At 41.4% G+C, this 13,731-nt stretch overlaps 1 protein-coding gene across 1 annotated transcript; it reads right to left on the reverse strand.

The window, feature by feature from the left end:
* Window positions 1-8,589: 8,589 nt before the first annotated feature.
* Window positions 8,590-9,561, reverse strand: LOC125087630 (olfactory receptor 1D2-like). The gene has a single exon (XM_047708121.1). It carries the CDS (start codon window positions 9,550-9,552, stop codon window positions 8,590-8,592), a length of 963 nt encoding a protein of 320 aa, XP_047564077.1. The 5' UTR covers window positions 9,553-9,561.
* Between the last annotated feature and the right edge of the window lie 4,170 nt (window positions 9,562-13,731).

Below are 13,731 nucleotides of genomic sequence, written 5' to 3' on the forward strand. Positions count from 1 at the left end.
GTTGTGAAACAATCCCATCTACATTATCAACAAATGGATCTATGCATTAATATGTTGATAAGAATCAGGCATGATCAAAAAGTAAAAGCTGGTGGCATCACAATTCTGGACTTCAAGCTCTATTACAAAGCTTAAATCATCAAGATAGTATGGGACTGGCACAAAAACAGACACATAGATCAATGGAACAGAATAGAGAACTCAGAAATGCACCTTCAACTCTATGGTTAAAGCAGGAAACAATATCCAATGGAAAAAAAGACAGTATCTTCAACAAAATGGTATTGGGAAAATTGGACAGCTACATGCAGAAGAATGAAACTGCATCATTTCCTTACACCATATACAAAAATACACTCAAAATTGATGAAAGACCAAATGTGAGACAGTAATCCATCAAAATCCTTGAGGAAACACAGGCAGCAACCTCTTTGACCCCAGCCACAGCACCTTCTACCTAGAAGAATTGCCAAAGGCAAGGGAAGCAAGGACAAAAATGAGCTATAGGGACTTCATCTAGCTAAAAAGCTTTTGCACAACAAAGGAAACGGTCAACAAAACCAAAAGAGAACTCACAGAATGGGAAAAGATATTTGCAAATGACATCTCAGATAAAGGGCTAATATCCAAAATCTATAAAGAACTTATCAAACTCAACACCTGTGGAATACATAATCCCATCAAGAAATGGGCAGAAAAACTGAACAGGCATTTCTGCAAAGAAGACATCCAAATGGCCCACAGACACATGAAAAAGTGCTCCACATCACTGGGCATCAGGGAAATACAAACCAAAACCACAGTGAGATACCACCTCACACCAGTTGGAATGGCTAAAAATAACAAGTCAGGAAATGACAGATGTTGGCAAGGGTGTGGAGAAAGGGGAGCCCTCCTACACTGTGTTGGGAATGCAAATTGGTGTAGCCACTCTGGAAAACAGTATGGGGGCTTCTCAGAAAGTTGAAAATAGAGCTACCCTACAACCCAGGAATTGCACTGCTAGGTATTTATACCAACGATACAAATGTAGTGATCTGAAGGGGCACCTGCCCCCCAATGTTTATAACAGTAATGTTACAATAGCCAAACTGGAAAGAGCCCAGATGTCCATCGACAGATGAATAGATAAAGAAGATGTGGTATATATACAATGGGATATTATATAGCCATCAAAAAAGGAAATATTGCCATTTGCAATGATGTAGATGGAACTAGAAGTAAGCGAAGTAAATCAATCAGAGAAAGACAATTATAATATAATCTCACTGATATGTGGAATTTGAGAAACAAGGTAGAGGATCATAGGGGAAGAGAGGAAAAAAGGAAACGACAAAACCAGAGATGGAGACAAACTATAAGAGACTCTTAATCTCAGGAAACTGAAGTGAAGGTTGCTGGAGTGGAGGGGCATGGGTGGTGTTGACTGGGTGACAGACATTGGGGAGGGTGTGTGCTATGGTGAATGCTGTATATTGTGTAAGACTGATGAATCACAGACCTGTACCCCTGAAACAAATAATACACTATATGTTAATAATAATAATAATAATAATAAAAGAGTCAGGCATGCTCTTTAAATTCTCCAGGGAAGCAAAAAGTAAAAATTTAATAAATGGATGGATATACCAGATTCCAAACAGAAAAATGAAATATTGCAAAGGCAAAAATTTCATTATTTACCTATTCAAAGTCCAAGTTTTTAAGAAACAAAAGCTAATCTAAAATTCATCTAAAAATAAGCACAAAAATAAGGTAAGAAAATGTTGAGAAAGAGAATAACAATGAGACACTTCCTCTGCCAACCGTAAAGGATTCAAAAACGGTGTAGTGCTGGTGCTGCACTGAATAGATTGATAGAATGGGACAGAAACTTCAGAAACAACTGAGTACATGTGGGATTTAGTGGATTATTATGATAACAGGTAGAGTTGCATTATGTGATAAATGTCATTGGGAGAGCTGTCTAATTATTTTTGGGAAAAGTTAGTAAGGTTTTTTATGTCAACTTTATGTCAATTAAAAAAAAGAAATGAAGGTTGAACTGAACTGTATAGAATATTAGTCATTTAGTGGATTTGAGATGAAGGAATGGGGGAGTCATAAGCCCAAGAACCTTAATGAATGAATGAAGGTACAGATAAAAAATGCAGTTGTTTTGAAAATCAGTCAGTGTGTCAAGGAAAGTAGACATGTTTTGCAAATTAAGTCAGGAACATGATGAATTTGAAGTAGCAGCAATATAAACAAATGTAGATGTGGGGACAATGAATAACCTGTGATATAACAGTAATTTGGAGCTCTGGGTTTTAGGGGAGAGGCCAACCTGGCTTTTAGCAAATGAGTGGATTCATTATCTCAATGAAGAGAGTTCAATTCCCAGATATCCTGTGTTAGTGGTATAGTGGAAGGAGACTTTGAGCCAGAAGTTTGAGTCTGTGTCCCAGCTTAACCCATATAGCTGTTTTTTGAGCAAACAACCGCCCAATACTGAGTACTTGGTTAGACAATGTGTTCAATATTTTATGTATATTAAATCTTATATTTATTCCACAAATAGCCCTATTACTTTCTATTTCTCCATTTTGGAGATTAGAAGGTTAATGAATTTCCCAATGTTGCCCAACCAGTAACTCATGGAGCTGGGATTTGATTACCAGTTTCTGCCTCCAAATTCCAGGCCTCAACTGCTCTGCTAGACATTAAACAAGAATAATGATGTCTCCCTCACTATGGGTTTAGAAAAGAGCTCAAATGGAGGAGGAAGCACTTTTCCAACCCTAAATCCATATGTAAATGAAGGAGCTGTTATGAGGGTCCCAAAGGGAGTCTTATTCTTTACCATTTTCCCAAGCTTCTGAGTATCTCTTAATCCTCCTCTTAATCCCCCTTCTAATCCCCAGGTCAGAAACCCTGCTCTCAGAAGAAAGAGACATCCAGGGCCTACTTGCTTCTCCATCTTGCACCTGGCTCTCCCTACCACACAGAGAGGAGCACCCTCAGGCCATCTGTGTCTGTAGGAAATAACCCAGGATGTCCTAGGGAAGACTCACCTGTGGCTGGACCCTTGGTGTGGTCTACATGGTTGAGAGAGAAGAGAAAAGGAGGAATGTATTCTTATGGACTTCCCATACAAAGAGATATGGATTGGTCAGGTCAGGAGCTAGAAAATAAAAGAGAGACATAAATATCCAGGCTGTCTCCCAAAAGACTTGAGTGCTGTGTTGATGAAAAGAGCTGGCAGGGGAAAGTGATCCCAAATGCAGAAGGCCTTTGAACAGGGCTGCATGATACAGTGGGCTAAGTGATCACTTCAGAGCTGATGCAAGCATTTAGTGGAGGTGGGTGATGGTTAAGATCTAATTCTAAGATTCCAAACTTTAATCATGTGATAGTCCTTTGGCATTTGAGTGAATATGGGAGAAACTCTAAGCTCAGGCTCTAGAGACTTTTTGCATACACAGCTTCCCACATTTATTATTTGGTACTGTAAAATTCACCCAAAGTTCAACACTATAAATGAGATAAGTTATTTTACCAATATTTAAGGGAAGGTTGTAGCTGGAACAATATGCCCAAGGTCACAGAGTGATTTCGTGGCAAGGATGAGGCTGTGACCTCATTCCAAGTCAGGTGTTCGCTTTGTTAGCCTAAGAAGGGGGAGGAGGTAGAAAACCAGGAAACAAAAAGTCAGCAAGGGGTGGGCTCCTTGCTTCTTAGGACAGTGGAGTTTCAGTGAGAATGAGAACTAATGGGCTAATTTCAGAGACCACTCCAAGACCATGCCTCCCCCCGCAAATGGCCTAAGAATGAAAATGAGCATAATGGTAACTCCCTGAGTGACTCCAACCCTGAGCACACTGGCCACCATCTCTGTTTCTGCCATGGAGACAAAGGTCTTACAACTCCTTAGACCTCATCAGAAACTACTTCCTTCCACAGCCCATTTTCTGGATTCAGGGCCCTCTGGGAGGAAGCAGGGAAGAGGATTGGGGAAAGACAGAGAACACCCAGAGGGCATGATATCTTTGCTTTTCTAACCCTCAAGGCAGGTGTCTCCCATGCTTCAGTGTGCAGAAAAACACCTGTGATACTTTAAAACAAAAAGCTGATTTTCTGGCCCCCTTCTGGAAATACTGATTCTGCTTTGAGAACCAAGTCCTTTTTAGCAGCCACCTGGTGATTCTCACTGTGCGGAAATGCTGTTCTGAGTCTGTAAGATTCAATGGGTTCTGAGCATTTGTGTGGTCAGATGGCCTTAGAGACACAAACCCCTCTGCAATGAGGTCAGAGATTGTAGGAGTGGTATGGAAAAGTGTTCCAAACTTGATGTTGGAAAAGTGTCCTTTGGTACCTCCTGTGTTGCTCCCTGGTTGCAGAACCATGAGGAGGGCATGGAATCTCCCTGAGCCTCCTCATCCCACCACGAAGCCTTTCTTGCGGGTTTGAGAATCACATGCAACAGAGTATGTGACAGCACTTTGAAAACTTAGAGTGCTAAAAAGATGGGAGGGGATGCCAATTATCTTCAAATATTAGGGGATTAGATTATATGAAGACCATCAAAGTTTGTTATGTTTGTTTGAGAGAGAAAAGGTGAAGAAAGAAGATAAGAAAGGAGAAAAGGGAGAGAGAATGGAGTCTGTGATATGCAGACCTTACCCACTGTTCTATGCTGCTTTTAAAGTTACCTGGTTCTGCTGCCCTCAGTTTCTTCCTACATTGGATGAAGAGTCAATCAGAACACAAAGGACCCTAAGACATTGATCTCTGAATAGGGCTTCATGATTTGTCGTTTTGGCTAAAGGTGGGAAGCAGAGGAATTGGCCTCTGGATAAGCAGTCTGTCCAAAAGAGAATGGCAGGCTGTGGGTGCCCTGCTGAAGATGGGGGTTCTGAGAACTGATGGTTGGATCCTAAGCTCAAAAAAGAAAGAGACTGAACTGGAGCCACATCAGGGCTTTATCTCAGTTTTGGAGAGACACTGGGGAGGCAATCCCAAGACAGCTTGTTGGGAGGAACCTAGATAATTGCTCCAGTGTTAATATCTACATGCAAAGGTCTTGGGAAATAAGTCTTATTTACAAAGAGTAAACCAACACCTTAGGCCGCAATCCTAAAACATGCTCCATGAATTAGATTAGCAGGAAAGAGCTACATGCACATGCTTCAGCTTGGCCTTGAGTCATCAGAGGTCCAGAAAATCTCAAGCACTGAATTTGGACAATCCCAGATGGCTAGTGTCTCTGAATACTAAGTAAAAGAAGTTAAAAAAAAATCTTACCTGATGTAGGAAAATAACATCAAGCAGACTTCAAATTATTTTTCTCAATCCCATTTTCAAATATAATTTTGAGCACAAACCCAAAGATAAACAGGTACACAAGTAAATAAGATACTGAAAGAAGAGCCAACAGCTGAAAGGCATATGGGAACTCTAGATAACAGAATGGTTGGACCCAGAATGAAATATCATGATGTTTGTAATGTTTTGGGATATAGAACTAATTGTGAAATGTTGGCAGGACTTTTTGAACAAACATGAGTAACCAGCGATCAGATAAAACAAACAAACAAACAAACACCTTACAAGCCTTGTAGAGATGCTGTCTGGTTTTCTTTTAGTCACTGACTGTTCCTGCAAGGTCAGCAGACCTTGACTCCTAATAGTACGAATCTGTTGACCCATTTTGTACATTATTAAAATGGGAAGTACCTCTTTTGGACTGTTTTGTGTCTGCTTCTCTCACTCTCTATATTGTGAGGTCTACCCACATTGTTGTAGATGGTTGTGGGTTGTTCATTTTCATTGCATTGTGTGACTGCCTTTGAAATCCATTCTACCATTGATGGGCACTTGTGGCTTCCAGTGTTGGGCTCTTAAGAATAGTGGAGCTGCACATTCCTCCTGCACATCTTTATATATGGGGGCAATGTCTGGATGACAGGGCAGGTGTTCATTTAGTTTACAAGACAGTGCTATACAGCTTCCCCTACTAGTTGTAACATAGCATTACTATGCTCCCTTTAGCAGCCAGTGAGAGTTCCAGTTGCTCCACATTCTTTTTTTTTTTAAGATTTTATTTATTTATTTGAGAGAGAGAGAGAGAGAGAGAGAGAGAAAGATCACAAGTAGGCAGTAGGCAGAGAGGCAGGCAGAAAGAGAGGGGTAAGCAGGCTCACCACTGAGCAGCCCAATGCGGGGCTCCATTCCAGGACCCTGAGGTCATGACCTGAGTCAAAAGCAGAAGCTTAACCCACTGAGCCACCCAGGTGCCCTCAGTTGCTCCACATTCTTAACATGAGTTGGTATTTTCCATCCTTCTCATTGGAGCTTTTTTGTGGGTATGTGGTATCTTACTGTGGTTTTAATTTGCATGCCTTTTCTGACGAAGGAAGTTAAGCATCTATCTTTTCTTGTGGTTATTTTCCACAGGTATATTCTCTTGTGTAGATTATCTCTTCAAGTCTTGTACCCATTTTTCTATTGGGGTTTCCTGTCCCCTTCATGTTGATTTATAGGATTTCTTTATGTGTTTTGTTTAGAAGTCCTTTGTCAGATGTATGTAGTAACATCTTCAACTTTGTGGTTGTCTTTCATTCAGCTAATGATGGGTTCTGTGAATCAGGATATTTTAATTTTAAATACTCCAATTTATCAGTTTTTAATTTATACTTAGTATTGTTTATATATTGCTTAAGAATCTTTGCTAAATCTTTGCCAATATTGTTCTGTATTTTCCTCTAAAAGATACATGGTTTTACCTTTCACATTTAGATCTGCTGTCAATCTAGACTTGATTTTTATATCAGGTGAGGGAGAGATCAAGACTTTTTATTCTTCCCCTAGGGACACTTGGTGGCTCAGTTGGTTGGGTGTTTGACTCTTGGTTTTGGCTCAGGTCATGATCTCAGATTTGTGAGATCAAACCCCATGTGAGGCTTTTTGCTCAGTGAGGAATCTGCTTGAGATTCTCTCTTCCCCTTTCTCTCCTCATCTCCCTGCTCAAGTTGTTTCTCTCTCTCTCTCTCTCTGAAAAATAAATAAAATTTTTTAAGAAGATGTTTTTTCTTCCAAAAGTTGGATATACAACTTGGATATCCAAATGTCCAGCCCCATTTATTGAAATGCTTATCTTTTCCCTGCTGCATTGCAATGTAAATTTCCAGGGTAGCCAATCATGTGATTGGAGTGTTGAAATTTTCAGTTTTATCACTGCTGCTCACTATCCCCACCTGTGGAGAGGGGCAATCAACAGTGATTTGATCAATCTCACCTATGTAAAGAGGCTTCAATAAAAATCTAAAAGAATGGGTTTCAGAGAGCTCCTGGGTTGGTGACACATATAAATTTGGGGAGAGGTGTATGCAGGGAGGGAATAGAAGCTCCATGCCCCTTCCCACATATCTTGTTCTATGGATCCCTTTCATCTGGTTGTTTTTGAATAATAATTAGTAATCTACTAAGTAATATGTTTCTCTTAGTTCCATAAGCTATTCATGAAAATTAATCCATCCCAAGGAGGGGATTGTTGAAAACCTCCAATTGGCTGGTCAGTCAGAAACACAGGTGACAATTTGGACTTCAATTGGTGTCTGAAATGGGGTGAGGGCAGTCTTATAGGACTGAACCCTTAAGCTGTGAGATTTGATTCTATCTCCAGGTAGATAGTGTCAGAATTGAGTTGAATTGTAGGATATACAGCTGGTATCAGAGAATTGCTTGGTGTTGTTGGAAAAAACACACACACCAAAATTTCTGTCAGAATTGTAGAACCTAAGTAGGGTTTGGGTCTCACAGTTACCTGCTCCCCTTTTTCTGCTTACACCACAACTCCTGTCATGAGCATATGTTGATATGCTTGAGAGTTTTGTTTTGAGGGAATGAAGAAGATGAGAGGTAAGGAACTACAGAAATAAAGGACAGGATGAACTTTTCCAAAGACAGCCTGACTCCTCTCAGGGAGAAGGAATGCAGGAAAAAGGCAAGAGAAATAGTATTGTTATGAGGCCCAAAGGAAAAATATCTCACCAGAGCAAAAGAAAGGGATTTCTTGCCATTTCTGCCTGGACATCAGTGGTTGTGTCCAGAGGGACTATGGATCAGAACTGAAGCAATGGGGGCTGTGCCCAGCAGAGCTTCAGGTAAGGGGTGGCATTACCCAGGACATCTACAGTGGATTGATGCAAGTTGTCTTCCATAAAACGCTTGCAGGAAGCAGGCTCTTTAGAGAAGTTCAGAGCTCAGAGACTCTGAGTGGATGTGTGCTAGAGAACATAACAGACCCCATTAGGTCCTAACTGGGAATGTCTGGATAAGGCTGGGACTTTGGTCCTGTGTTAGGCAAGTTGAAGGATTTGATTTTGCAAACTTTTAGTATTAGTGTTAGTGACCTTATTTATTGCCAAGGTTTCCATTGTTTGGTGGACATTGGATTATGCATACATTTCTTTTCTTCATCGCAGGTATATGAGCTCATTCTGAGTTGGTGCTATGTACTAAACTCTCCTGTATCCCCCAGAGGGTAATGTCTTGCCCATGGTGAAGGAAATTCCCAGTCTCTACTTGAATGCCCTTTCCAAACTTAACTCATGTCAACCTCTGAAAGGCTTTCCCTAAGAGAAGCCTTCCCAGAGCCCCATGCATGTCCTTGTTCCTCAGGCTGTAGATGAAAGGGTTCATCATGGGGGTCACCACAGCATACATCACTGTAGCTACTGAGTCCTTCATGGAGTAGGTTTTGAGGGGCTGCAGATATACCATACAAAGGGTCCCATAGAAGAGGGAGACCACAGCCAAATGGGAAGCACAGGTGGAGAAGGCTTTGTACTTGCTAGAGGCTGAGGGTATTCGGAGGATGGCTCTGACAATCCAGACATAGGACATGATCATGAACCCTAGTGGGGCAAGGAAGAAAAAAGATCCTGTAGCAATCAGCACTGTGTGATTCACTTGAGTGTTAGAACATGCCAGCCTCAGCAGGACATACATCTCACAGAAGATGTAGTGTATCTTCTGGGAACCGCAGAATGTCACCCTGGTCATGAGGAGGGTGTGGGTGAGGCCATAAAAAATAGAAAGTGCCCAACACAAGGTGAGGAGCAAAATGCAGAGCCTAGGGCTCATGACCGTGGTGTAGTGGAGGGGGCGGCAGATGGCCACATAACGGTCATATGCCATTGTGGCCAGGATGAGGTTGTCCAAGGCTACCAAGGAGACTAGGAAGTAGAGCTGTGTCAGACACCCTGCATAGGAGATGACTTTGTTCTGAGACTGGAGGCTCACCAGCATCTTGGGGATTGTATTGGTGACAAAGAAGAGGTCAGTGAAGGAGAGGTTGGCCAGGAAGAAGTACATGGGTGTGTGCAGGTGGGGATCAAAGCTGATGGCCAGGATGATGAGCACATTTCCCACCACTGTGACAAGGTACATGGACAGGAACATCCAGAACAGGACCCGCTGGTGCTCAGGACTGTCTGAGATCCCCAGGAGCAGAAACTCAGAGACTCCACTGTGATTGCTTCCATCCATTTCCCCAACTGTCTGAAACATCAGCACCAACAAATACCCTTAATTGAATAAGGACATCCAAATAAGCAAAATCAACTGTTTTCTTAGCATTAAAAGTATCTTAGGCTAAATTTTATAATTTTTTTTGGATATAAGACAATGCAATAACATATAAAGGCATAACATGGAAAATTTTTATGCAACTCAGTCATTCCAGCAACTTCTAATCTAGTATACTCAATATGGAATAATGTCCATGTCTTATTTTAAATCATACCATCTTACAATTTTCTTGAAATGCTTAAAGACTCATGTGGTATATTATGATTTTGTATAGATTTAAGTGATATTTAAAACAAGTGCATGCAGTATAAGAAATTGATTTTATACAATTGGACAAGGGGGAAAGTAAAAGTATTAGAAAGGAAATGGAATAATTATCATTATTTACTGAGAAGATGATCTATCTGGGAAACCTTTAACAATTGACTAAAATGACATTAGAAATAAAACGGGATTTGAAAACAATTTAAATCTGAGGTCTGACACTTTCTGTTAACCCCCAGCCAGTAGCTGAGCTTTTTTATATTCTATTTCTTTATGTGAAAAATGGGTCAGGGTGAGAATAAAATGAAGTAATAAAGAGCTGGTGGCCTGCAGTAACTACACAAGAAATATTTATTGTTATTATTATTATTATATGTAAGAAATAATAAATACAAATAAGTTTAATATATTGTGAAAGGGATGCCTGGCTGGCTCAGTCAGAAGTGTATGTGACTTGATTGCAGGGTCATGAATTCAAGCACCATGTTGGGTGTAAAGATTACATAAATTTAAAAAAGTTATATTTATATTATGCATATATATATATAAAATACATATATGTATTATATGTAATGTGAAACAATGCCATCCACGTCACCAGCAAATAAATCTACTCATAAAAATGTTAACATTCGGGGAGGAGTCAAGATGGCGGAGAAGTAGCAGGCTGAGACTACTTCGGGTAGCAGGAGATCAGCTAAATAGCTTATCTAAAGATTGCAAACACCTACAAATCCAACGGGAGATTGAAGAGAAGAAGAACAGCAATTCTAGAAACAGAAAATCAACCACTTTCTGCAAGGTAGGACTGGCGGAGAAGTGAATCCAAAGCGACGGGAAGATAGACCGCGGGGGGAGGGGCCGGCTCCCGGCGAGCGGAGGAGCAACGGAGCACAAAATCGGGACTTTTAAAAATCTGTTCCGCTGAGGGACATCGCTCCAGAGGCTTAACTAGGTGAAGCCCAGGTGGGGTCAGCGCAGCCTCAGGTCTCACAGGGTCACAGAAGGATCGGGGGTGACTGAGTGTCGCAGAGCTTACCGGTATTAGAACAGGGAAGCCAGCTACAGAGACAGAGCCGAGGAGTAAGCTCTAAGCTAGGGGTTACCTTGAACCGGTCGCAGGCTCGGTCAGCTCGGAGTGCGGCCGGAGGCCAGGGTGACGGGAGTAATTGGGAGCTGTTCTGTGAGGGCGCACTGAGGAGTGGGGCCCTGGGCTGTCGGCTCCTCCCGGCCGGAGACCGGGAGGCCAACATCTTCATTCCCGTCTTCCAGAACTCTACGGAAAGCGCTCAGGGAACAAAAGCTCCTGAAAGCAAACCCAGCAAACCCGAGCAGATTACTCAGCCCGGCCCCGGGTAAGGGCGGTGCAACTCCGCCTGGGGCAAAGACGCTTGAGAATCACTACAACAGGCCCCTCCCCCAGAAGATCAATGAGAAACCCAGCCAGGACCAAGTTCACCTACCAAGGAGTGCAGTTTCAATACCAAGGAGAGCAGCGGAATTCCAGAGGGGAAGAAAGCAAAGCACGGAACTCATGGCTTTCTCCCCATGATTCTTTAGCCTTGCAGTTAATTTAATTTTTTTTTCTTTTTCAATTTTTTTTCTCTTCTTCTGCTAAATTTTTTTAACTTTTACCGTTTTCTTTTTTAACGTTTTTTAAATAGTTTATCTAATATATATATATATATATTTCCTTTTTATATTTTTTATCGGCTTTCTTTTTTTAATAGTTTCTTTTTTTTTTCTTTTTCTTCTTTTTCTTTCTGAGCCCCTTTTTATCCCCTTACTCCCCCCTCACGATTTGGGATCTCTTCTGGTTTGGCTAAAGCATATTTTCCTGGGGTTGTTGCCACCCTTTTAGTATTTTACTTGCTCCTTCATATACTCTTATCTGGACAAAATGACAAGGCGGAAAAATTCACAACAAAAAAAAGAACAAGAAGCAGTACCAAAGGCTAGGGACCTAATCAATAGAGACATTGGTAATATTTCAGATATAGAGTTCAGAATGACGTTTCTCAAGGTTCTAGCCGGGCTTGAAAAAGGCATGGAAGATATTAAAGCAACCCTCTCGGGAGATATAAAAGCCTTTTCTGGAGAAATAAAAGAACTAAAATCTAACCAAGTTGAAATCAAAAAAGCTATTAATGAGGTGCAATCAAAAATGGAGGCTCTCATAACAAATAGCATGGAGGACAAGGGGAGATGGAGAGGAGAAGGGAGTTGAGGGAAATTGGAAGGGGAGGTGAACCATGAGAGACTATGGACTCTGAAAAATGATCTGAGAATTTTGAAGGGGTGGGGGGTGGGAGGTTGGGGGCACCAGGTGGTGGGAATTGTAGAGGGCACGGATTGCATGGAGCACTGGGTGTGGTGCAAAAATAATGAATACTGTTATGCTGAAAAAATAAAAAATTAAAAAAAAATGGAGGCTCTCACTGCTAGGATAAATGAGGCAGAAGAAAGAATTAGCAATATAGAAGACCAAATGACAGAGAATAAAGAAGCTAGCAAAAGAGGGACAAACAGCTACTGGACCACGAGGGGAGAATTCGAGAGATAAGTGACACCATAAGACGAAACAACATTAGAATAATTGGGATTCCAGAAGAAGAGGAAACAGAGAGGGGAGCAGAAGGTATGTTGGAGAGAATTATTGGAGAGAATTTCCCCAATATGGCAAAGGGAACAAGCATCAAAATCCAGGAGGTTCAGAGAACCCCCCCCCCCTCAAAATCAATAAGAATAGGTCCACACCCCGTCACCTAAGTGTAAAATGTACAAGTCTTAGTGACAAAGAAAAGATCCTGAAAGCAGCCCGGGAAAAGAAGTCTGTAACGTACAATGGTAAAAATATTAGATTGGCAGCAGACTTATCCACAGAGACCTGGCAGGCCAGGAAGAGCTGGCATGATATATTCAGAGTACTAAATGAGAAAAACATGCAGCCAAGAATACTATATCCGCGGGCGCCTGGGTGGCTCAGTGGGTTAAGCCGCTGCCTTCGGCTCAGGTCATGATCTCAGGGTCCTGGGATCGAGTCCTGCATCGGGCTCTCTGCTTGACAGGGAGCCTGCTTCCCTCTCTCTCTCTCTCCGCCTGCCTGACTCTCTGTCTACTTGTGATCTCTCTCTGTCAAATAAATAATAAATAAAATCTTAAAAAAAAAAAAAGAATACTATATCCAGCTAGGCTATCATTGAAAATAGAAGGAGAGATTAAAAGCTTCCGGACAAACAAAAACTGAAAGAATTTGCAAATGCCAAACCAGCTCTACAGGAAATATTGAAAGGGGTCCTCTAAGCAAAGAGAGACCCTAAAAGTGGTAGACCAGAAAGAAACAGAGACAATATACAGTAACAGTCACATTACAGGCAATACAATGACACTAAATTCATATCTCTCAATACTTACCCTGAATGTTAATGGGCTAAATGCCCCAATCAAAAAACACAGGGTATCAGAATGGATAAAAAAACAAAACCCATCTATATGTTGCCTACAAGAAACTCATCTTTTTTTTTTTTATGTTTAATTTTGTATTTTTTCAGCATAACAGTATTCATTATTTTTGCATCCACACCCAGTGCTCCATGCAATCCGTGCCCTCTACAATACCCACCACCTGGTGCCCCCAACCTCCCACCCCCCACCCCTTCAAAATTCTCAGATCGATTTTCAGAGTCCATAGTCTCTCATGGTTCACCTCCCCTTCCAATTTCCCTCAACTCCCTTCTCCTCTCCATCTCCCCTTGTCCTCCATGCTATTTGTTATGCTCCACAAATAAGTGAAACAATATAATTGACTCTCTCTGCTTGACTTATTTCACTCAGCATAATCTCTTCCAGTCCCGTCCATGTTGCTACAAAACTTGGGTATTCATCCTTTCTTTT

This window comes from Lutra lutra, chromosome 16 (assembly GCF_902655055.1).
Source record: "Lutra lutra chromosome 16, mLutLut1.2, whole genome shotgun sequence".
Lineage (NCBI taxonomy): Eukaryota > Metazoa > Chordata > Mammalia > Carnivora > Mustelidae > Lutra > Lutra lutra.

Bases quoted from the DNA above. Each gene is read 5' to 3' on its own strand.
- LOC125087630 (XM_047708121.1), bottom strand. From the start codon at position 9,552: ATGTTTCAGACAGTTGGGGAAATGGATGGAAGCAATCACAGTGGAGTC.